General features: G+C 46.5%; 1 protein-coding gene across 3 annotated transcripts in view; it reads right to left on the bottom strand.

Moving 5' to 3' along the window:
• Positions 1–25,873, bottom strand: part of LOC124605611 (bromodomain-containing protein 8) — a 277,718-nt gene that overhangs the window by 240,022 nt on the left and 11,823 nt on the right. For all 3 annotated transcript variants that reach the window (XM_047137415.1, XM_047137416.1, XM_047137418.1), the window contains exon 3: positions 7,075–7,271. In XM_047137415.1, coding sequence (XP_046993371.1) covers positions 7,075–7,271 — 197 coding nt within the window. The remainder of the gene's footprint in view (positions 1–7,074; positions 7,272–25,873) is intronic.

The following is a 25,873-nucleotide window of genomic DNA, read 5'->3' as shown; positions in this document are numbered from 1 at the left end:
ATGGAAGACTTCCACACATTCACAGTCTCCTTAATGACACGCAGTTTGCTGTGCATGCTGTTATGCCATTCCCTCTCCCAAAGCTGGAAAACCCTGCAGTGTAAGACAGAATGCAGTCAGCTTTGGAGATGCCTATCTCCAGAAGCAGTTTCCATGTCGCCTGTTTGGCCAGTCTGTCGGCAAGTTTGTTGCCGGGGATTCCGATGTGTCTGGGGTCGGCACAAACAGCACGGAATGGCAAAACTGTTCCAGGGCATAGATGGACTCCTGAATCGACGCTACCAGAGGGTGGTGAGGGTAGCACTGGTCCATAGCTTGTAGGTTGCTCAATGAATCGGTATACTGGAGAAACGACTCACCAGGGCGTGAGCGGACGTACTCAAGAGCACGAGATATGGCCGCCAGCTCTGTAGTGAAAACACTGCAGCCAACTGGCAAGGAGTGCTGCTCAATACATCCTCCACGAACATATGCAAAGCCTACGTGACCATAAGCCATTGAGCCGTTTGTGTAAACTGCTTCAGAGCCCCGGAACACATTAAGAAAGTGACAGCGGAGAGCGCCGGGGTTAGCGGAGTCCTTAGGGCCACGCAAAAGGTCCAGACGAAGCTGCGACCGAGGCGTACACCATGGAGGTGTACATGGACAAACTGCAAATAGAGGTAAAGGGAAGGACTCCAGTTCAGAGAGAAGGGACCACATGCAAACCACAATTGTTAGCCCAGATCTAGGCTGCCGATGTCGGAGATGGACTGCCACAGGCGGGAAAAGGAGACGGTAATTCGGATGCTCAGGGGAACTATGAATGTGTGCTTCGTAACTGATGAGCAGTTGCACACATCTGATCTGCAGAGGAGGGACACCAGCCTTAACCAGTACGCTGGTGACCTAACTCGTCCTAAAAGCTCCTGTCGCTAATCAAACTCCACAGTGGTGCATGGGGTCGCGTAAATGCAATGCTGTATGTGCTGCTGAACCATAAATCACACTCCCATAGTCAAATTGGGATTGGACAAGGGCTCCGTAGAGCTGCAGCAGCGTACAGTGATCTACACCCCAATTGGTGGTGTTCAAGCAACGGAGGACATTGAGGTGCTGCCAGCACTTCTGCTTACTCCGACAAAGGTGAGGGAGATAAGTCAATCGAGTGTCAAAAACCAGTCCTAGGAACTGATATGTCTCCAATACAGTGAGTGGATTGTCATTAATGTAAAGTGCGTGTTCCGGATGAACGGTACGGTGCCAACAAAAGTGCATGACATACGACTTGGCGGCTGAAAACTGGAAGCCGTGGGCTAGAGCCCATGACTGCGCCTTGTGGATGGCTCCCTGGAGGCGCTGCTCAGCAACAACAGTACTGGAGCAGCAGTACGAAATGCAGAAGTTGTCTGCATACAGAAAAGGTGAGACAGAGAGCCCGACAGCTGCTGCTAGACCGTTAATGGCCACTAAAAATAGAGAGACACTCAATACAGAGCCCTGCAGGACTCCGTTCTCCTGGATATGGATGGAACTATGGGAGTCACCAACTTGGACACGGAAAGTATGGAGCAACAGGAAGTTTTGGATAAAAATCTGGAGTGATCCCTGGAGACCCCACACATATAATGTGGCAAGGATATGATGTCACCAAGTCATGTCGTATGTTTTATGTAAGTCAAAAAAGATGGCAATCAGGTGTTACTGTCTGGAAAAGGCTGTTCAGATGGCAGACTTGAGGGAAACAAGCTTATCAGTGGTAGAGTGACCCTGGCAGAAGCCACCCTGACATGGAGCCAGCAAGCCACATGACTCCAGGACCCAACCACCGACATACCATACATTCCAGCAGCTTACAAAGAACGTTGGTGACATTGATGGGCCGATAGTTATCCACATCAAGCAGGTTTTTACCGGGTTTGAGCACCAGAATGATGGTGCTCTCCCGCCATTGCGATGGAAAGACGCCTTCACAACAGAGCCAGTTGAAGAAGATGAGAAGATGTTGCTTGTAGTCAGATGAAAGATGTTTAATCATCTGGCTGTGGATGCAATCAGGCCCAGGAGCTATGTTGGGGCAATGTGCAAGGGCACTGAGGAGCTCCCACTCTGTAAATGGGGCATTATAGGATTCACTGCAGAGTGTAGTGAATGAGAGGACATTCCCTTCCAGCCACCATTTGAGTGTGCGAAAGGCTGGGGGGTAATTCTCCAATGCAAAGGCTCAAGCAAAGTGCTCGGCAGTCGCGTTTGCATCGGTACATAACTCGCCATTTCTGGTAACACTGGGGACAGCTGTTGGGGCCTGGTACAAGAAAAGACGTTTGATCTTTGCCCAGACTTGGAAAGGTGACGTGTGGCACCCAATGGTGGAGACGTATCTCTCCCAAAGCTCCTTCTTCCATTGTTTGATAAGGTATCGAACGTGGTTACGGAGCCGTTTAAAGGCTATGAGGTGCTCCAGGGAAGAGTGCCACTTATGCCACTGTAGAGCTCGCCAATGCTCCTTAATTGCTTCAGCGACTACCAGCGACCAAGGGACTGCCTTACGCATCAGGCACCCTAATGAGCGAAGGATTGCGTTTTCTGCCGCAGAAACAATTGTGCTAGTCACCTGCTCAACCATCACATTGATGTTAGCGTGTCGGGGAGATTCAGCGATGACAGCAGAGGTGAAGTTCCCCAGTCCACCTAGTTCAAAGCCCATTTGGGAAGGCGTCCATGTACCTGACGCTGGGGCAGTGACAGGAAGATGAGGAAGTGGTCACTACCACACAGGTCGTCATGTACTCTCCAGTGGATAGATGGGAGACGCCAATAAGCATGGTACCACCCCACAAGGGGTTATGGGCATTAAAATCTCCCAGAAGTAGGAAAGGTTTAGGGAGTTGATCAATCAGTGCAGATAATACATTCAGGGGTACTGCACCATCTGGAGGAAGATATACATTGCAGGCAGCTATTTCCTGCATCATCCTTATTCTGACAGCCACAGTTTCAAGAGTGGTTTGAAGGGGCGCAGGTTCACTACAGACCGAGTTTAGGACATAAACGCAAACTCCACCTGACACTCGATTATAGTCGCTACGGTTTCTCTAATATCCCTTATAGCCAAGGAGGGCAGGGTTCCGCATTGTTTGGAACCAGGTTTCCTGGAGGGCAATGCAGACAGCAGGTGCAAAGATTAGCAGTTGCCATAGCTCAGCCAGGCGGTGGAAAAAAACTGCTGCAATTCCACTGGAGGATGACATCGTGAGACTGGGAAGGCATGGAACATTCAATGAGACAGTTTATGCCTGCTGCCACCGATTTATTGCCCGAGGAGTCTATACCCATTGTGTCCGAGGGTCTGGCGAGATTTAGGTCCTCAGCGGACGCCAAAATCTCCACACCATCCTCAGTCGCAGAGCTTGTAGGTAGCAGTGGTGTGGGTGCCACTGCGATTTCCTTGATCTTAGGAGTTTTCTTTTTGGATTTCTCTCACTGCTCCTTGGGTTTACCTGTCTGGGAGGACTACACTGGCTCCGTCTCCGGGACTGAGAATGAACGTGAAGCCCTATGACCAGCTACTTTTGGGCTCTTCAGCCACTGGCGGGCGTCGTCTTTCCCACTAGAAGAAACCTGGGAAGGGAGTGACCCAAGGGACCCCTTCCTAGTGAGAGAAGCCGAGGAAGACTTACGCTTCTCCACCTTAGAAGTGGGGACGGACGTCTCCGATGGTTGGGGGGGGGGGGGGGGGGGGGGGTTCCCAAAGTAGGTGGCGCAGAAGCAACAGGGAGGGAAATGCCGCCCCCAACCACCATCAAGGGGGCAGGTGTAGTCTTCTGGCTCAGAGAGGTGACCGGGGTTGGGGGAGCTAATGGTGCCAGAACTGCTGTAGCGGTGGCGTAAGATGATGTCATACACACACTGTGCAGGCGTTCAAATTTTCTCTTAGCCTCAGTGTAGGTCAGTCTGTCAAGGGTCTTGTACTCCATGATTTTCCTTTCTTTCTGGAGAATCCTGCAGTCAGGTGAGCAAGGCGAACCGTGCTCTCCACAGTTGACATAAATGGGAGGCGGGGCACATGGAGTACTGGGATGAGATGGGATCCGCAATCTCGGCATGTGACGCTGGAAGTACAGCGGGAAGACATATGGCCCAATTTCCAGCACTTAAAGTACCACATCAGGGGAGGAATATAGGGCTTTACATCACACCGGTAGACCATCACCTTGACCTTCTCAGGCAATGTACCACCCTCAAAGTCCAATATGAGGGCATTGATGGCAACCTGATTATCCTTCGGACCCCGGTGGACATGCCGGACGAAATGTACACCTCGCCGCTCTAAATTGGCGTGCAACTCATCATCGGACTGCAAGAGATCTCTGCGAAATATGATACCCTGGACCATATTTAAGCTCTTATGGGATGTGATGGTTACAGAAGCATCCACAAGCGAGAAACTCCCGTGACTGGGCAGAGGATGCTGTTTTGATCAAGATTGACCCAAATATCACTTTGGACAAGCCCTCCACCTCCCCAAACTTGTCATCTAAATGCTCAACAAAAAACTGAGGCTTCATCGTCATGAAAGATTTCCCATCGGCTATCAAACATACAAGGTACTGGGGCGAATAATATCTGCTGCCATCCTTAGCCTGACGTTCCTCCCATGGTGTGGCCAGGGAGGGGAACGATTTGGGGTCGTACTTCTGTGTGTTTAATTGAGCTCATGAACACTTAGAGACTGTTGGTGTTTCACCACCAGCAAGAGATGATGGACTACACTTCACTTCACTTCATTGCATGTCATCTACCCTGATGCCACCCACTTCTACTAGGGGCGCTCCCCACAGGCACCACCCAGCTGCAGCAAAGGCCACCTGGCAGGATGGCCATTGCCGAGAGTCCCAATGCCCCAGGGGGATGGGCATCTACCCCTTGGCATACGTGGGGAGTTAACGGCGCAGGCATCAGCAGAGCCTGTGTGGTCAGGGGACTACAACCAACAGGGTACATGGCGGCCCCACCACAACGGACTGGCTACTGTGCTGGATATCAGGTGCAAAGAAGTCCATATTCATTGTTGATGTATAAATCGCCACTGCATAGTGCATGGTGGAAAATGCACCCAGGAAGGTGTCCTCGCCCAAGAGATGGAGAATTGGCAGGACTCCAATGCGACGATGAGCATGTGGGCTAAAGATCTCAATGCACGATTGACACGATGCACCTTGTAAGGCGCCCTTCCCCAATTGGCTCGCTCTTCAGAAAAATTTTGAAGAATGGAGGTCAGACCCTACAGGGAACCATCACATAAAAACCAAAATGTGTGAAACTCCTTTTAGTCGCCTCGCATGACAGGCGGGAATACCTCAGGCCTATTCTAACCCCTGGACCCGCAGGGGAATAGTACATCTGAACCATATTGTATCAAATTTACTATGAAAGTAGTAGACACATAAGTTACAAACAATCATGATGGAATTAGTTAATTTCTTTTGCAACACGAGTAACAAAATTAGGCATTTGCATTTCCTGGATGGAGACTGGTGTAAATGCGTTCACTGTCATAGTATGTTATTGAATTGTTAATGCTCTATCCAGCCTCCGTTATTCCTAATTACCAGAAAAATTCTCTTCAGCACTGATTTTGTTAGGGTTTTTAGTTCTTTTGGTGAAATTGTCACCCAGTCTTCTCCTATCACACTTTTCAGCTCACGTGCAGCCTCATACTGCCTTCCACTGTGATGAACATGACTTGCAAGTATTCCCCAATGGTTTTTCACAGGGTTCATATCCAAACTACATGCAGGCCATGGCAAGAAATTGGTATCTTTATCTTCAAACCACTTTTGGTTGTAGCAGAAACATGCACAAATGCATTATCTTTTTGAAAAATTAGAATTTCGTTCCCTCGGTCCTCATACATTGTAATAAATTCTGTCTCTAGCATCACAGTGTACATGTTAGAACTCATTCTAGTGTTCAGTCAAGCAATGCATTATTTACCTTTAATGAAGAAGGCTGCCCAAAACTTAACACTCCTACCACCAACATTTCTCCTCATTCTTACCTGCTACACTGTTCTCATATCATGCCAATAATACTGCAATCCATGCAGCCTATCTAAATTAAGCTGCTTCTCATCACTTTACATCACCTTATCCCATTCTGAAGTCCATGATGTATGTTTTTCAGCACACTCCGATCTAGCATATTTTTGCTACGGTGTTACAGCAAGCTACTGCAGTAGTTTTTTTGAATGTAAGATGTTTGTCATTCGACAAAATTTGTCATATACACCTGACAGTTACTGACAACCATAAATCAGTAACAAATTGAGAAGAATAACAGTTTGTGGGGCTCTTGCTTTAGGCAAAAGGGACCGTTCTGATGCCTCAACTAATTTTCTACTTAACCTGTATCTTACATTCTGTCTATACCACACGTCTTATCTAACCAAATTATCAATTATTGTTCTTGAACAGTTCAACTTCTTAGCAATATGGAGATTAGGGAATCCCATTTCCTTGTATATGCTGATTTTTGCTTTTTCATCTCAAGCTGTTTTCCACATGGCACTTTTACAACCATGGTTTATGTGCATTACACACACTGTCACTAATGGTACCTGTTTCCTATCAGCAGTAGAGGCACATATGCACACATTAAACCACACAAAGCCAACTGCCTTTATATATATTAAGTTCCACCCTCTACCACTTTAATCGTTCATATCTTGTCATACACTGTATTACAGACATGAAATGTGATGCCATTTCACTGCATTTGTCAGTATACTGGACCTCATACTATTGTGTATACACTGTGCACAACTATTCCTGGCAACACTCAATTTTCCTACAAATATCCATGCATTTATACTGATTTTTTGCATTGTTTTCCTTGCACACACAAGCATGCTCAAATGTCACCAATGAATCTTCCAGTTCCAAAGCATGACACATGAGTGGGCACAGCAGTTGATTTTTTGGTGAATGAAAGAGTGTAAAAACAGAGACATTACATGAAATTGATTCACAAATCTTCTACTTGGCTAAAATGTACTACAGTGCTACAAAAATATTAATTTTCTATGTTTCTTACCATTAGTCAGTTTCCTCACAATACTCTCCCCAGGTGTTTCTACGTGGACTTCTCCTTTTTCACTGCGCTTTTTCCTTTTGGGTGTTTCGACATTCTCCAGCAACATTGAATACTGAACAGCACAGTTCTTCTGAGAGAACCAATCAGGAGGTCTGTTCGGCTCACCAAACATACGCAGTGAACGACTAACAGACATCCTGAAGTTGCAAAAACACAATAGCATCATTACAGAGAAATGTGGTGTCGTCAAACATTCATTCAGCGAAAAAAATTTATGTCTGCAACATTTAATATTTCTTATTTCCAAATCAACTGTCCAGGCTAACAAAAGTTTCAACTCTCAAAGACATGTGATTTCAAAGTTTACCAGATTCTTATACATTAGTATAACACCGACATGCTTCTGCACACTACTCAATCTCTAAAGTAAGGCAAGTGATGAAATAACTGATCACCAAAACAGTTGTTCTGTGGTGTATTAACTTGTGGTGTCACCGCCAGACACCACACTTGCTAGGTGGTAGCCTTTAAATCGGCCGCGGTCCGGTAGTATACGTCGGACCCGCGTGTCGTCACTATCAGTGATTGCAGACCGAGCGCCGCCACACGGCAGGTCTACAGAGACGTCCTAGCACTCGCCCCAGTTGTACAGCCGACTTTGCTAGGGATGGTTCACTGACAAATTACGCTCTCATTTGCCGAGACGATAGTTAGCATAGCCTTCAGCTACGTCATTTGCTACGACCTAGCAAGGCGCCATTATCAATTGCTATTTATCTTGTGATGCATGTACCATCAGACCGATGTTCACCAATTATGGATTAAAGTTAAGTATCCCATCAGCTACATACTTTTCTTGCTATTATAACTCCTTTAACTGTTCCAGACCTCACGCCAGCCTGCGTGAGCTTAAACGCGTGCCTTTTGGCTTCCTCTCATAGTGACTTGGCTGTCTTGCCAAGTCACAACATAACTTTTTCAACTTTTCTTCAAACAGCAAGTAATTTATAGGCACTGCATTGCAATGAACAGGTATTTGAATGTTGTGCAGGGGCAGTTGAATTTAGTGAAACTAAACTTCTAATTGTTGTTTACAGATCCCCTAACTTTGACTTCAGAGAGAGGGTTCTTGGTTCACTTTACAGGAAGTACCGAAAGTTAGTTATATGTAGTGACTTCAATATTAATTTTGTATGCAACTGCGCAAGAAAAATGATGTTGGAAGATCTCCTAAACTCATATGATCAGATGCACACTTTCTCTCTCTCTCTCTCTCTCTCTCTCTTTTTTTTTTTTTTTTTTTTTTTTTTTTTTTTTGTAAGGGCAAGTTCCCATCTTCTGAGTTCTGATAGGATGGTGTCAGTGGGAAGTGTCCACATAACCCAAACGGTGTAACACTGTGCCAAGACGTGCTGGCCGTGCACCAAGGCATGTTTAGCCACAGGGTGATCCTCATTACCAACAAGCACTGTCTGCCTGTGTCCGTTCATGCGAATGGACAGTTTGTTGCTGGTCATTCCCACATAGAAGGCTTCACAGTGTAGGCATGTCAGTTGGTAAATCATGTCGGTGCTTTCAAATGTGGTTCTGCCTTTGATCGTGTACACCTTCCGGGTTACCGGACTGGAGTAGGTGGTGGTGGGAGGGTGCATGGGACAGGTCTTACACCGGGGGTGGTTACAAGGGTAGGAGCCAGAGGGTAGGGAAGGTGGTTTGGGGATTTCATAGGGATGAACCAAGAGGTTAGCGAAGGTTAGGTGGACGGCAGAAAGACACTCTTGGTGGAGTGGGGAGGATTTCATGAAGGATGGATCTCATTTCAGGGCAGGATTTGAGGAAGTCGTATCCCTGCTGGAGAGCTACATTCAGAGTGTGATCCAGTCCTGGAAGGTATCCTGTCACAAGTGGGGCACTTTTGGGGTTGTTCTGTGGGAGGTTCTGGGTTTGAGGGGATGTGGAAGTGGCTCTAGCTATTTGCTTCTGTACCAGGTCGGGAGGGTAGTTGCGGGATGCGAAAGCTGTTTTCAGTTTATTGGTGTAATGGTTTAGGGATTCAGGACTGGAGCAGATTCGTTTGCCACGAAGACCTAAGCTGTAGGGAAGGGACCGTTTGATATGGAATGGGTGGCAGCTGTCATAATGGAGGTACTGTTGCTTGTTAGTGGGTTTGATGTGGATGGATGTGTGAAGCTGGCCATTGAACAGATGGAGGTCAACGCTGAGGAAAGTGGCATGGGATTTGGAGTAGGACCAGGTGAATCTGATGGAACCAAAGGAGTTGAGGTTGGAGAGGAAATTCTGGAGTTCTTCTTTACTGTGAGTCCAGATCACGAAGATGTCATCAATAAATCTGTACCAAACTTTGAGTTGGCAGGTTTGGGTAACCAAGAAGGCTTCCTCTAAGCAACCTACAAATAGGTTGGCGTACGAGGGGGCCATCCTGGTACCCATGGCTGTTCCCTTTAATTGTTGGTATGTCTGGCCTTCAAAAGTGAAGAAGTTGTGGATTAGGGTGAAGCTGGCTAAGGTAATGAGAAAAGAGGTTTTAGGTAGGGTGGCAGGTTATAGGCGTGAAAGGAAGTGCTCCATCGCAACAAGGCCCTGGACGTGCGGGATATTTGTGTATAAGGAAGGGGCATCGATGGTTACAAGGATGGTTTCCGGGGATAACAGATTGGGTAAGGATTCCAGGTGTTCAAGAAAGTGGTTGGTGTCTTTGATGAAGGATGGGAGACTGGATGTAATGGGTCGAAGGTGTTGATCTACGTAGGCAGAGATATGTTCCGTGTGGGCTTGGTAACCAGCTATAATGGGCTGGCCGGGATGTTTGGGTTTGTGAATTTTAGGAAGTAAGTAGAAGGTAGGGGTGCGAGGTGTCAGTGGGGTCAGGAGGTTGATGGAGTCAGGTGCAACATTTTGTAGGGGGCCCAAGGTTCTGAGGATTCCTTGAAGCTCCGCCTGGACATCAGGAATGGGATTACCTTGGCAAACTTTGTATGTAGTGTTGTCTGAATGTTGACGCAGTCCCTCAGCCACATACTCCCGACGATCAAGTACCACGGTCGTGGAACCCTTGTCAGCCGGAAGAATGATGATGGATCGGTCAGCCTTCAGATCACGGATAGCCTGGGCTTCAGGTGTGGTGATGTTGGGAGTAGGATTAAGGTTTTTCAAGACAGATTGAGAGGCAAGGCTGGAAGTGAGAAATTCCTGGAAGGTTTGGAGAGGGTGGTTTTGAGGAAGAGGAGGTGGGTCCCGCTGTGAATGAGGACGGAACTGTTCCAGGCAGGGTTCAATTTGGGTAGTGTCTTGGGGAGTTGGATCATTAGGAGTAGGATTAGGATTATTTTTCTTCGTGGCAAAGTGATATTTCCAGCAGAGACTGCTAGTGTAGGACAATAAATCTTTGACGAGGGCTGTTTGGTTGAATCTGGGAGTAGGGCTGAAGGTGAGGCCTTTGGATAGGACAGAGGTTTCGGATAGGGAGAGAGGTTTGGAGGAAAGGTTAACTACTGAATTGTGGTGTTGTGGTTCCAGATTGTGTTGATTAGAATTTTGAGGTTGTGGGGAGAGTGGAGCTGGAAGTGGGAAATTGAGTAGATGGGAGAGAGTGGGTCTGTGTGCAATGAGAGGAGGTTGAGGTTTGTTGGAAAGGTTGTGGAGGGTGAGTGAGTTGCCTTTCCGGAGGTGGGAAACCAGGAGATTGGATAGTTTTTTGAGGTGGAGGGTGGCATGCTGTTCTAATTTGTGGATGGCCTGTAGGAGGATGCTCTGAACAGCCGGTGTGGATGTGGGAGAGGAAAGATTCAGGACTTTTATTAAGGATACGAGTTGACGGGTATGTTCATTGGCTGAGTTGACGTGTAGGTGAAGGATTAGGTGGGTGAGGGCTATGGATTGTTCAGTTTGGAACTGGTATAGGAACTCATGGTAAGAAGGGTTACAGCCAGAGATGGGAACTTTAAGTGTGAGGCCTTTGGGGGGTAATGCCAAATGTCAGACAATCCTGAGTAAATAAAATATGACAGCTGCCACCCAGTCCATATCAAACGGTCCCTTCCCTACAGCTTAGGTCTTTGTGGCAAACGAATCTGCTCCACTCCTGAATCCCTGAACCATTACACCAATAAATTGAAAACAGCTTTTGCATCCCGCAACTACCCTCCCGATGTGGTACAGAAGCAAAAAGCTAGAGCCACTTCCACATCCCCTCAAACCCAGAACCTCCCACAGAACAACCCCAAAAGTGTCCCACTTGTGACAGGATACTTTCCAGGACTGGATCATACTCTGAATGTAGCTCTCCAACAGGGATACGACTCCCTCAAATCCTGCCCTGAAATGAGATCCATCCTTCATGAAATCCTCCCCACTCCACCAAGAGTGTCTTTCCGCCGTCCACCTAACATTCGTAACCTCTTGGTTCATCCCTATGAAATCCCCAAACCACCTTCCCTAACCTCTGGCTCCTACCCTTGTAACCGACCCCGGTGTAAGACCTGTCCCATGCACCCTCCCACCACCACCTACTCCAGTCCGGTAACCCGGAAGGTGTACACGACCAAAGGCAGAGCCACGTGTGAAAGCACCAACACGATTTACCAACTGACATGCCTACACTGTGAAGCCTTCTATGTGGGAATGACCAGCAACAAACTGTCCATTCGCATGAACGGACACAGGCAGAGAGTGTTTGTTGGTAATGAGGATCACCCTGTGGCTAAACATGCCTTAGTGCACGGCCAGCACATCTTGGCACAGTGTTACACCGTCCGGGTTATCTGGACACTTCCCACTGACACCATCCTATCAGAACTCCGGAGATGGGAACTTGCCCTTCCATATATTCTCTCTTCCCGTTACCCACCAGGCCTCAACCTCCGCTAAATTCAAGTTGGCGCCGCATGTACCTCACCTGTTATTCAACAACATCTTTGCCTCTGTACTTCCGCCTCGACTGACATCTCTGCCCAACCTCTTTGCATTTACACATGTCTACTTGTGTCTGTATATGTGCCGATGGGTGTGTGCGCGCGTGTGTGTGTGCGCGCGCGATTTTATACCTGTCCTTCCCCTCCCCCCCCCCCCCCATACGAAGCCCACACCTACTACAGTAGTACAAGTTTATATGCCAACTAGCTCTGCAGATGACGAAGAAATTGAAGAAATGTATGATGAAATAAAAGAAATTATTCAGATAGTGAAGGGAGACGAAAATTTAATAGTCATGGGTGACTGGAATTCGAGTGTAGGAAAAGGGAGAGAAGGAAACGTAGTAGGTGAATATGGATTGGGGCTAAGAAATGAAAGAGGAAGCCGCCTGGTAGAATTTTGCACAGAGCACAACTTAATCATAGCTAACACGTGGTTTAAGAATCATGATAGAAGGTTGTATACATGGAAGAACCCTGGAGATACTAAAAGGTATCAGATAGATTATATAATGGTAAGACAGATTTGGGAACCAGGTTTTAAATTGTAGGTCATTTCCAGGGGCAGATGTGGACTCTGATCACAATCTATTGGTTACGAACTGTAGATTGAAACTGCAAAAAGGAGGGAATTTAAGGAGATGGGACCTGGATAAATTGAAAGAACCAGAGGTTGTACAGAGTTTCAGGGAGAGCATAATGGAACAATTGACAGGAATGGGGGAAAGTAATACAGTAGAAGAAGAATGGGTAGCTCTGAGGGATGAAGTAGTGAAGGCAGCAGAGGACCAAGTAGGTAAAAAGACGAGGGCTAGTAGGAATCCTTGGGTAACAGAAAAAATATTGAATTTAATTGATGAAAGGAGAAAATATAAAAATGCAGTAAATGAAGCAGGCAAAAAGGAATACAAACGTCTCAAAAATGAGATCGACAGGAAGTGCAAAATGGCTAAGCAGGGATGGCTAGAGGACAAATGAAAGTATGTAGAGGCTTATCTCACTAGGGGTAAGATAGATACTGCCTACAGGAAAATTAAAGAGACCTTTGGAGATAAGAGAACCACTTGTATGAACATCAAGAGCTCAGATGGAAACCCAGTTCTAAGCAAAGAAGGGAAAGCAGAAAGGTGGAAGGAGTATATAGAGGGTCTATACAAGGGCGATGTACTTGAGGACAATATTATGGAAATGAAAGAGGATGTAGGTGAAGATGAAATGGGAGATACGATACTGCGTGAAGAGTTTGACAGAGCACTGAAAGACCTGAGTCGAAACAAGGCCCCCGGAGTAGACAACATTCCATTGGAACTACTGACGGCCTTGGGAGAGCCAGTCCTGACAAAACTCTACCATCTGGTGAGCAAGATGTACGAAACAGGCGAAATACCCTCAGACTTCAAGAAGAATATAATAATTCCAATCCCAAAGAAAGCAGGTGTTGACAGATGTGAAAATTACCGAACAATCAGTTTAATAAGCCACAGCTGCAAAATACTAACACGAGTTCTTTACAGACGAATGGAAAAACTAGTAGAAGCCGACCTCGGGGAAGATCAGTTTGAATTCCGTAGAAATACTGGAACACGTGAGGCAATACTGACCTTACGACTTATCTTAGAAGAAAGATTAAGGAAATGCAAACCTACGTTTCTAGCATTTGTAGACTTAGAGAAAGCTTTTGACAATGTTGACTGGAATACTCTCTTTCAAATTCTAAAGGTGGCAGGGGTAAAATACAGGGAGCGAAAGGCTATTTACAATTTGTACAGAAACCAGATGGCAGTTATAAGAGTCGAGGGACATGAAAGGGAAGCAGTGGTTGGGAAGGGAGTAAGACAGGGTTGTAGCCTCTCCCCGATGTTATTCAATCTGTATATTGAGCAAGCAGTAAAGGAAACAAAAGAAAAATTCGGAGTAGGTATTAAAATCCATGGGGAACAAATAAAAACTTTGAGGTTCGCCGATGACATTGTAATTCTGTCAGAAACAGCAAAGGACTTGGAAGAGCAGTTGAATGGACAGTGTCTTGAAAGGAGGATATAAGATGAACATCAACAAAAGCAAAACGAGGATAATGGAATGTAGTCGAATTAAGTCAGGTGATGCTGAGGGAATTAGATTAGGAAATGAGACGCTTAAAGTAGTAAAGGAGTTTTGCTATTTGGGGAGCAAAATAACTGATGATGGTCGAAGTAGAGAGGATATAAAATGTAGACTGGCAATGGCAAGGAAAGCGTTTCTGAAGAAGAGAAATTTGTTAACATCGAGTATAGATTTAAGTGTCAGGAAGTCATTTCTGAAAGTATTTGTATGGAGTGTAGGCATGTATGGAAGTGAAACATGGACAGTAAATAGTTTGGACAAGAAGAGAATAGAAGCTTTCAAAATGTGGTGCTACAGAAGAATGCTGAAGATTAGATGGGTAGATCACATAACTAATGAGGAAGTATTGAATAGGATTGCGGAGAAGAGATGTCTGTGGCACAACTTGACCAGAAGAAGGGATCGGTTGGTAGGACATGTTCTGAGGCATCAAGGGATCACCAATTTAGTATTGGAGGGCAGCGTGGAGGGTAAAAATCGTAGGGGGAGACCAAGAGATGAATACACTAAGCAGATTCAGAAGGATGTAAGTTGCAGTAGGTACTGGGAGATGAAGAAGCTTGCACAGGATACAGTAGCATGGAGAGCTGCATCAAACCAGTCTCAGGACTGAAGACCACAACAACAAACAATGCAGAAGTTACCGTCACTGAGTGACAGGTGAAGGACACAAGATGACTTTGACAGAATTTGTGTTTGGTGTGCTGTAAGTACAGAAAAATGTAAATTATAGTTAAAAAGAAAAAAAATCCTGTTATGTTTTAATACAATAATCCTGCAATTTTCAAATGTATATTAGCAGTATGCTGCCTGACACTGTCATATCAATTAAATCTCCACAGTTGACTACTGTAAGAAGATTCCTGACAGTTACAGCGCACTGGACACAACAGCTTTGCTTGCCCGCAGCAGCTACGTATGTTAGAGCTGCCGGGGCTCTGTAGACAGGTGTTGTTTTCTTGCTTGCAGCTATTTGCTGTTCGTAGTTTAAAGCTGGCAATAGTGCTGCCAGCTGTTTGGGATCAATTTACACCAACTCAGCTAATAAGGAAGACAAGTGGTCAACTTCAGTTTATTGAGAAGCGTAGCTCATCGATGAAGGAGACCACATATACAACACCAGTGTGACTCATTCTTGAGTATTGTTCAAGTAATGGGATCCCCACCATGTCGGATCAAAGGAATACATTGAATCAATTCGGAATGGAGTTGCCAGATTAATTAACATTATATTTGATCAGAATGTGAGTATTAGATGCTTTGTGAACTCAAGTGGGTATCACTATAGGAAAAATGGCTTTCTTTTCGTGACGCATCAGTTTGAACATTTATAGAGGACCAGCATTTGCAGATCACTGCAGAACAATTGTACTGCCACCAAATATATGTTTTGCGTAAGTACTTGAAAACAAGATGAGAAAATTAGGGTTGGACAGAGGCATACAGACAGTCGTTTCTCCACTCAGTCCATTTGTGAGTAGACCTGGAAAGGGAATGACTAATAGAGGGACAGGGTACCCTCTGCCACTCATGATATGATGGTAAGCTCAAAAGTCATATATAAGTGTTCAGTAGAGGTTTCTTAGCTAAATCTTCTTATGTCATTCTGACTTCTTTCATTTTAGAGCAAGGATCATTTCTCCAAATGAAGCTGAAAGTCAACAAAATATTTTGGCATTCGGAGCAGAAACTTTGTGACCGAAATATCTTGCCTCAACAAAAGATGCCTCTAATTTAATGACTGCCAGCCCAATTTCCTACCTTATTTCATGATAATATGAAATGAGGTGCTCTCCTTTAAACTACCTGTGCTGGAAACTGGTCACTCAAAAGAACCTCATCACAATGTTGAGTATGTTGCGCAATAGAAGCTACAGTTCTTCCATTCCAAGGAATTTTCATACTGGGTTCACTTTTAACCCTTTTAATTGCCTGATGGGTCCAAAATGGTGGATGACTTATTAGTCCCTTGGCATATATGTCAAGATGGGTTGTTAGTCATCTCACATGGAAGACGTACTTTCATGTCCTCCATGATTTTCACTACTTTTAGTGAGATAAACTGGCATGACAGTGTTCATCTTTGCCATGATAGGGTAGAAGGTAACAAGAAATCCACAATCCATAAATTTCACAGTTTTACTGATGTACTTACAAGCTGACTTCTGGCTTCTACTTTTTTGTAAAAGTGAGATTACATGTGTCAGGTACAGTTAGTTTGAAAGATCTAGAGCCTAGCATTTTAAATACAATTTTAAGAGCTATTCATGTTTCATATCCATTGTCTTTCTCTGATTGTATAAAAACTTGTGTGTGCCATGATGTATCATGTATTTTCAAACTCTGAATGCTGCCAAAAAAAACCATAATTAGTACTTGCTATATCATTAGTTGCAATCTACATTCATGTTTCATATCATTTTTGGCTACAGTACCCTCATTCTCTCTATTTTCAGAGTATATCTACACTAATACAGTTGTGTTTCAGAAAATTTTGAAAGTTTATGATTGTCGTGCATAACATATTTTGCAGGGTATGAGCTACAGCTGCACATTCTACAAATTTCAGCAGCAATATTTGTTTGGGAAAATCATTCCCTAAGCCAAAATGTGGTTACTTGTGCAATCAGTGCAATATTTCCATTTTTTTTCCCACTCCATGAGTAATCTGTTCTAAAGAAACATTCGGAAATTTAGATCATGACATTACAAAGTTGCTGCTGTTGTGTATGTATAGTATACTCTGTACATATAATAACTGTCATATGGTGTTACAATTACTTTTATCTATTGCTAGCAGCATATATTGTCTCCCTTTTCTCATAAACTTCTGCTATTTTCAAGTTCGCTGGTGAGCGCAACACTGACAATATAAATGTTAAGAGACTCAAAAGTTGCTGATATCATCAATTCCTTCCCTTCCCTTTCTCCATCCTCCACTGTCAATTTACATAAAATGTATCACAGCTGCAGATTCTGCATGGTGTCTGCTCTTTTGAACATGTCTGAAAGAACAGACACCATGCATTCACACAGTAGTAGTTTGAGGCAATCTGTAAACCTTATAACTGGTTTTTCTTTTGTTATAACAAAAATCACTTTGTTGGGTGTTAATCATTTAAGTTCTTACAGGGGACGTTCAGTCCTTAAAGTGTAACAGATCTCCATATTAAAAAGGAAAGCAGCAAACTTGTTGTAAAGTTATTTGTTTACTGTTCCGAAAAACATTGTACCAGCCACAATGTAGCCCCACTGTGAATGCCAGTCTACAACTCAATGTGGGTAAGCTGCTGCTCACAAGTAGTTGGAAATCAACCCACCTACTGTCATGTTTGGGAGATACTGTGAATAAGTGTATTCAGAGAGCTACTGAGACACCCATGCCAGAGATCTCTGAGGTTTCACAAGTACTATCATCTCCTGCAGATATTGACTCATTTCCATTAAGTACATGATCTAGCACTATTTGTCGGTATGACTGTGAGTGGTGCATTAGTGGCAGGTCTAACAATCCTATAAAGGTGTGGCAGGAGCCAGGAAGTGCACTTTTAAGTGCTGTCTCTCACAGAAACTGAGCCAGTGTGATACACTTCACTTATTGAGACATCTGCTACATGTCCTGCCAGAGGGAAGCAAGTGCAAAAGGACATGGATCTGTTAATTGTCTGCAGTTCAAACATATGGCAGATAATGGTCTCCCTTACAGAAATGTCAGCAAGGACTAGGCAGGGTCACTTTGTGAAATCAGAGATCTCATTTAACATGTTGAAGAGGCTGTTCCAACAGTCACTTAGGAAATAGGATGCAACAAACTGCAGAGGGTGTCAAGTTTTAACAAATTATGTCTGACTGCAAGGCTCCAAGATAATACTCGGACCATTCAAACGACTTGCACCCAAGGTCAACAAGCCCACTATTATTCTTGAAATACCATCAAAGGTCTCAATCGCTTCGCTGTCCCCAGTGCTGATCATTGCCCCTTTTATGAGTCAAGTGGAAGATTTCTAAGGTTCTGCCACACATAGGCTGTGATTTCCTAAGCTTGTGTCATATGATTGCAAACTGTATAGCCCCCACAATGGGCAGGATTGCACTGCACATCAGAGGCTGCTACCCAGGCATCAGACTCTGTGTAGGGTGCACAAAAGAAGTGCTTTTTAAAATTTCTTTTATTTTTATTTTAGACTGGGCAACTCTACATTAAGTCAAGATAATGACAGCTGTAGAAGACCCCAAAGTATTAGTCAACAATCACCCAAAGAAAGGACTTCCATAGATGAGACACTTAAAATGCTGATGAATAATTGCCAAAACCTTAACAACAAAATCCTTGAATTTGAACAACTCCTAAAAAGCAGTGGAGATCACATAACATTAGGTTCAATAAGCTGACTAAAACCCAAATTGATAGCAGCGAGATTTTTGAGTTAATATAACTGCATACACAAAAATAGGCTAATGGGAAATGAAGATGGCGTATTTGTCGAAGTCAACAAGAAGCTCAAAACCACACACAGAAACAGAAGCTGCATGCGAGACCATATGGGCGAGGCTCAGTATCATGAGTGGCCAGAAACTTCTTATTGGATTTTTCTGTAGACTGAAAGACCAACCTTCCGAAGTAACTGAGAAGTTGAGAGAAAACCTCACCTTGCTAGTATATGTTCCCCAGTAATACTGTCGCCGATTTGTCTGAGACATAGGAGTGTCTCACGAAAAAGCTGAATACCTAATTTGGCAGACATGAAGATAGATACCAACTATCCTATGAAAGCCCACAAACAAGGTTTCAAGAAGCAGTATTAAGAGACGAATCTATGAATATAATACACCCACCTACCTATAGCGCCCATGTGGACCCTGGGAAGAAAATTAGATTGATTACACAAGTGTAGAACGGAAAGAAATTTGTAACATCTGGTACAATGGGAAGTACCTCCACATTCACTTCCAGTGGTTTGCAGAGTGTAGGCGTAGATGTGGAGGCTTAATTTTGGAACCTTCGGCATCTAACAGTTTCCCCTCCAATGTTTTCAAGTTGGTTTTCTCGATGTACGCACTTTCTTAGCACACAGCCTTCCTTTTCTATGAAAGGAGGGTGTGGATTTTGATGGAGATGTACTGCTTTCATTTCATGGTAGCTACTGGACATTTGTTTATTCACCTGGCATTATCTTCGGCTTTCAGAAAGAGTGATAGCCAAAGAAAGTGATGTCAATCAGTGGGAAGGACCATGGTTCCCTGGACTCATGTAGATGATCCCCATTTTCTGCGAGTTGCTTTGTCTCTACAGCTGATTTACATCTACTTACAGAGGCCCCTATTATTCACTGTAGGACTAATCTTCAATGATATCAATATTCAATAGCATTTAAATACACACTTCCTGCCCTAGTATGATCAACAGTAGATCTATATGACTAATCATCAGTGTCACGCACCACTTATAAACTCCGCCCACCCCATTGGTCTCTTCACAATCTTAAGAATGTTAGGGTATCTTTGGTTGTAGGACACTAACCATCAGCTTTGAGCCATGATGTAGTTGCACTGTGCTGCAATGTGTTTTGTGACTTCATCAAGCTGCAGAGAGAGAGAGACTGGAAGTGAAATGCAATTGTAGAGATGCAGTGGTTTTTTTTTTTTTTTTTTTTTTTTTTTTTGTGGTTTTAGGGCACACAACTTCAATGGTCATTAGCGCCCAGACTACGTTAAGAATGCACCGCAAGGCACAAGGTTAAAACAACAACTAAAAGGGAAAACACGATAAAAGACAGACTGACAGGCATAGGATTAAAAAAAACAGCATAATCAAATGTCCTTAGAGAGGTTTGTCAAATTGATAAAACGAAGAACGCGAGCAGCTGCTCATGGGTCATCCGCTAAAATGGCATCTAGAGTACATGGCAGGCCAAGATCAAGACGCAGTGTGTTAAAATCCGGACAGGACGTTAAAATGTAGCGGACCGTCAGCTATCGCCCACATGGGCAGAATGGCGCCGGCGCAGCCGTCAGCAGATGGCGATGGCTGAACCGGCAGTGTCCAATGCGTAACCGGGCCAAAACGACCTCCTCCCGCCAAGAAGGGCGGGAGGACGACGTCCAAGCCGCGGGAAGAGGTTTCAAGGCCCGAAGCTTGTTGTCCGTAAGTGCAGCCCAATCGGCATGCCACAGCGATAAAATGCGCCGACAAATTACCCTGCTACAATCCGACGAAGGGACACAACAAGAAGCTGTCCGAGGCTGGAGGACCGCAGCCTTGGCCGCGGCATCTGCAGCTTCGTTCGCAGGGATACCGACATGGCCAGGAACCCACATAAAGCTAACCGGAGAACCGACGTCCACCAGCTGCTGAAGAGAGCGTTGGATCCGGTGCACGAAAGGGTGAACCGGATACGGATCACTGAGGCTCTGGATGGCGCTCAGGGAATCGGAGCAGATGACATAAGCAGAATGTCGGTGGCGGCAGATGTAAAGAACAGCCTGGTAGAGGGCAAAGAGCTCAGCTGTGAAGACCGAACAATGGCCACGGAGCCAGTATTTGAAACTTTGTGCCCTGACAATAAAGGAATACCCGACCCCGTCATTGGTCTCTTAGCCATCTGTATAAATGAAGGTCATATTAAGGAACTTCGAACGAAGTTCGACAACACGGGAGTGGTAGACCGAACCGGGGGTAACCTCTTTTGGGAGCGAGTTGAGGTCAAGGTGAACGCGAACCTGAGCCTGGAGCCAAGGTGGCGTGTGGCTCTCGCCCACTTGAAAGGTTGCAGGGAGTGAAAAATTAAGGTGTTGAAGGAGGCGACGAAAGCAAACTCCAGGGGGTAGCAGGGCAGAGACATACAACCCGTATTGACGGTCGAGAGAGTCGTCAAAAAAGGAAAGATAAGACGGGTGGTCGGGCATTGACAGTAGCCGACAGGCATACCGACAAAGCAGTATATCGCGCCGGTAGGTGAGTGGCAATTCGCCAGCGTCAGCATGAAGACTCTCTACGGGACTAGTATAAAACGCTCCGATCGCAAGTCGTAAACCCCGATGTTGTATGGAGTTGAGGCGGCGTAAGATGGATGGCCGTGCAGAGGAGTATACGAAGCTCCCATAATCCAGCTTGGAGCGGACGATCGACCGATATAGATGAAGTAGGACGGTTCGATCCGCTCCCCACGACATACCACTGAGAACACTGAGGACATTTAACGAACGGGTACAACGGGCAGCCAAATATGACACATGTGGAGACCAGCTAAGTTTCCTGTCAAATGTAAGACCTAAAAATTTTGTTGTCTCCACGAATGGGAGAGCAACGGGACCGAGTCGTAAGGACGGTGGGAGAAACTCTTTGTAGCGCCAGAAGTTAATAAAGACCATCTTCTCGGCAGAAAAACGGAAGCCATTGGCTACACTCCAGGAGTAAAGACAGTCAAGAGAACGCTGAAGACAGCGCTCCAGGACACGTGTACGCTGCGCGCTGCAATAGATGGTAAAATCGTCCACGAAAAGGGAGCCTGATACATCAGCTGGGAGGCAATCCATTATTGGATTGATCGCTATGGCGAAGAGAGCGACGCTCAGAACTGAGTCCTGTGGCACCCCATTCTCCTGGTGAAAGGTGTCTGACAGGACAGAACCCACATGTACCCTGAACTGTCGATCCATTAAAAAGGAACGAATAAAAAGAGGGAGGCGACCGCGAAGACCCCATGTATGCACGGTGCGGAGAATGCCCGCCCTCCAACAGGTGTCGTAAGCCTTCTCCAAATCAAAGAACACAGCCGCGGTCGGGCGCTTCCGCAAGACGTTATTCATAATGAAGGTCGACAAGGTAAGCAGATGGTCAACAGCAGAGCGGCGCCTACGAAATCCACATTGTACATTGGTAAGTAGGCGTCGAGACTCCAGCAGCCAAACCAAACGAGAGTTAACCATTCGCTCCATCACTTTACAGACACAGCTGGTAAGCGAGATGGGTCGATAACTGGAAGGCAAGTGCTTGTCCTTCCCCGGCTTAGGAATCGGGACAACAATAGACTCTCGCCAGCATGCGGGAACATGTCCCTCAGTCCAGATGTAAGTACGAAGAAGAAAACCTTTACCCACAGGAGAAAGGTTCTTCAGCATCTGAATATGAATAGAATCAGGCCCTGGAGTGGAGGACCGTGACCGGGCAAGTGCGTGTTCGAGTTCCCGCATGGTGAATGGGGCATTATAACTTTCACAATTCGAGGAGCGGAAGTTAGGTGGCCTAGCCTCCTCTGCCTGTTTGCGGGGGAGGAAGGCAGGGTGGTAATGAGCGGAGCTCGAAACCTCTGCGAAAAAGCGGCTGAAGGCATTGGAGACAACCTCCGGGGCCACAAGGACGTCATTCGCGACCATCAAGCCAGAAACTGGTGAGTGGACCTTAGTGCCAGATAGCCGGCGCAGGCTACCCTAGACAACAGAAGAAGGAGTAAAACTGTTGAAGGTGCTTGTGAAAGCAGCCCAGCTGGCTTTCTTGGTTTCTTTAATAATACGACGACACTGTGCACGTAATCGTTTATAAGTGATACAATTCGCCACTGTAGGGTGGCGTTTAAAGGTGCGTAAAGCACGTCGACGAGCACGTAAAGCGTCTCTACATGCTGCGGTCCACCAGGGGACCGGTACGCGACGTGGAGAAGAAGTAGGGTGAGGGATGGAATATTCAGCAGCAGTGAGAATGACTTCCGTGAGGTGTGCGACCTGACGATTGCAGCTTGTGAAGGTTTGATCCTGAAAGGTCGCCCTGGAAGAGAAGAGCCCCCAGTCTGCTTTGGAGATGTTCCAACTAGATGAGCACAGGGAGGGGGTATGCTGCAGGAGATGGATAACACACGGGAAGTGGTCGCTCGAATATGTATAGAAAGTACATACCACTCAAACCGGCGTGCAAGTTGGGTAGTACATATAGAGAGGTCTAAATGGGAATAGGTGTGAGATGTGTCCGAAAGAAAAGTAGGGACGCCAGTATTGAGGCAGACAAGATTGAGCTGATTGAAAACGTCTGCTAACAGAAAGCCCCTCGGGCAGGATGCCGGAGAGCCCCAAAGGGGATGGTGGGCATTGAAGTCTCCAGTTAACAAAAATGGGGCAGGTAGCTGAGCAATAACCTGCATCATGGCTGCCCTGGTAACGGCAGATGACGATGGAGTGTAGACGGTACAAATGGAAAATGTAAAAGTGGGGAGAGTAATGCGGATGGCAACTGCCTGCAGGCCGGTGTGCAATGTGATGGGATCGTAGTAAATATCATCCCGGACCAGCAACATAACCCCTCCATGAGCCGGAATACCTACCACAGGGGGTAGGTCAAAATGCACAGAGGTGTAGTGTGCCAAGGCAATTTGATCGTATGGGCGCAGCTTCGTTTCCTGGAGGGCTACGACGAGCGGACGGTGCAAGCGGAGCAGCAACTTCAAGTCCTCTCGGTTGGAGCGAATGCTGTGAATATTCCAGTGAATAAGTGCCATCGTAAGAAGAAAAGGAAGATGAAAGAAGGGGTCACCTCGAAGGCCACTGAGGGCCTGGCTTCGAGCGAGCACTGCCGCCGCTATCAGTAGGGTCTATAGGTTTATCGGCCATCTTGGTAAGATGGCCGGGAGGGGGAGCTTCTTCCGCCGGTGAACGGCCAGATGTTCGGCTACCAGCGGTGCGGCCAGGCGAAATGGATGACGGCCTGGGGCGGCAACCGCTGGGTGGCGCAGGAGAAGAAATGCGCCGTGGCGGAGAAGGAGAACTGTGCTTCCTATGAGCCTTCTTGGAAGGTTGTTTGGTGGAAGTACCGGTCGAAGGCTGGGAGGTCGAGGTACGTAGGAAGTCTGCACGGGACGGTTCCTTCTTGAAGGCCCATGCATCTGACTTCTGGGTCTTCGTCTTAGCAGAAGCTGATGAAGGGGCTGGTGTCTGTGGGGCGATGGGAGGAAGAGGAGACGTCGACCGCGCGATCTTAGCACTGGCCGAACGGACGACCGTGGTGCTGAAGGTCAGATCGCATGTCTGGGTTGCCACCTCCCTGGTAGTCCGAGGAGAGGCAAGGACAGTACTGTATTTCCCCGCTGGGAGCAGCGTGGGCTTCCTACTAGCCAATAGCTTGTGAGCAGCCGAGGTGGACACTTTCTCTTTGACCCGAATTTCTTGGATACAGCGTTCTTCCTTATAGACAGGACAGTCGCGGGAGGATGCGGCATGGTCACCCTGACAGTTCACACAATGAGGAGACGGAGGTGGACAGTCACCCTCATGGGCATCCCTGCCACAACTGACACATTTAGCCGCATTGGAACAAGACTGTCGAGTGTGATTGAAACGCTGACACTGGTAGCAGCACGTAGGTGTCAGGACATAGGGGCGAACAGAAATAACCTCGTAGCCCGCCTTGATGCGCGATGGCAGCTTAACACTATCAAAGGTCAAGAAAAGTGTTCGGGTCGGTATAAGGTCATTGTTGACCTTTTTCATGACCCTACGGACAGCCGTCATGCCCTGCTCAGCGAGGAAAGATTGAATCTCCTCGTCAGTCAATCCATCGAGGGATCTAGTATAGACCACACCACGAGAAGAACTCAAAGTTCGGTGAGCCTCCACCCGGACAGGGAACGTGTACAGGAGTGTGGCCCGAAGCAGTTTTTGTGCCTGAAAGGCGCTCTCAGTTTCTAGTAATAAGGTACCATTACGCAACCTGGTACAAGATTTGACAGATCCGGCTATGGCATCTACGCCCTTCTGGATAACGAAAGGGATGACAGAGGAAAAATCCTTTCCGTCCTCAGATCGAGAAACGACGAGGAACTGTGGGGCAGGCGGTAGTACTTTTGTCACTGGTGGCTGGTCAAGTTTCCGTTTTTGGGCAGAAGTCAAGAGAGATGGAGTGAAATCCATTGCGGAGGAATCCCCCACGATTGCCAGCGTCTCTGATGGCGCGCTCCTTCCTTGTGGGGACCCTCTCAGAGGGCACTCCCGCCTTAGGTGAATGTTTACACCTCAGGTTACACCTCCCGAGAAACAGACGGAGGGACCAATTGGCATGGTCAGAAGGTATCAGCTCAGCCAATCACCCCTCCCTGGGCCTGGCCTTTACCAGGGGGTACGTGCGCGCCTTACATGTCTACACAGGGCGGGGAATTACGCGTTACCCCGTCACTGGCTACGCGTGTGAACGCGTGGGTTGGCCTTCAGGCGTGCACAGGGAGGAAGGAAGAAGAGGAAAAGGAAGAGAGAGAGGACAGACTGTCTCAAACGCCGAGGCGGAGACCAGAGAAGGCAAGGAGAAGGCAATGAGAAGGCAAGGAAAAGAAGGCAATGAGAAGGCAAGGAGAAGAAGGCAATGAGAAGGCAAGGAGAAGGAGTAAGGAAGACAGTGAGGTGGAGAAGAGCAAAGAAAGGAACCAACCAAAGGAAGGAAGAAACGAGAAGTGAAAAAGCAAAATGACCGCAAAGAGAGGTCGTGGAACCGTCCGTCTCCGGACGCAGGCGCTAACTACCCCCTTGAGGGGGAGGGACTCCTTTTAGTCGCCTCTCACGACAGGCAGGAATACCTCGGGCCTATTCTAATCCCCGGACCCGCAGGGGGGGGGGGGGGGGGGGGGGGGGCGCAGTGCATGAAATGGTGGCATGCTCGAGCAGTTTAATTATGTGATGGCGATGGATTTGTGAGAAGTGGTATTGTGTCATTTGGAGTGCTACAGTCATCATGATGTGGAGTGTATGAAATTGTGCCATGGCACAACTGAATATGTTGTCCAAAATGT

Source organism: Schistocerca americana, chromosome 3 (genome assembly GCF_021461395.2).
Source record: "Schistocerca americana isolate TAMUIC-IGC-003095 chromosome 3, iqSchAmer2.1, whole genome shotgun sequence".
NCBI lineage: Eukaryota > Metazoa > Arthropoda > Insecta > Orthoptera > Acrididae > Schistocerca > Schistocerca americana.
The sequence above is the reverse complement of the archived record's forward strand: the minus strand, read 5'-3'. Positions and strand labels throughout refer to the sequence as shown.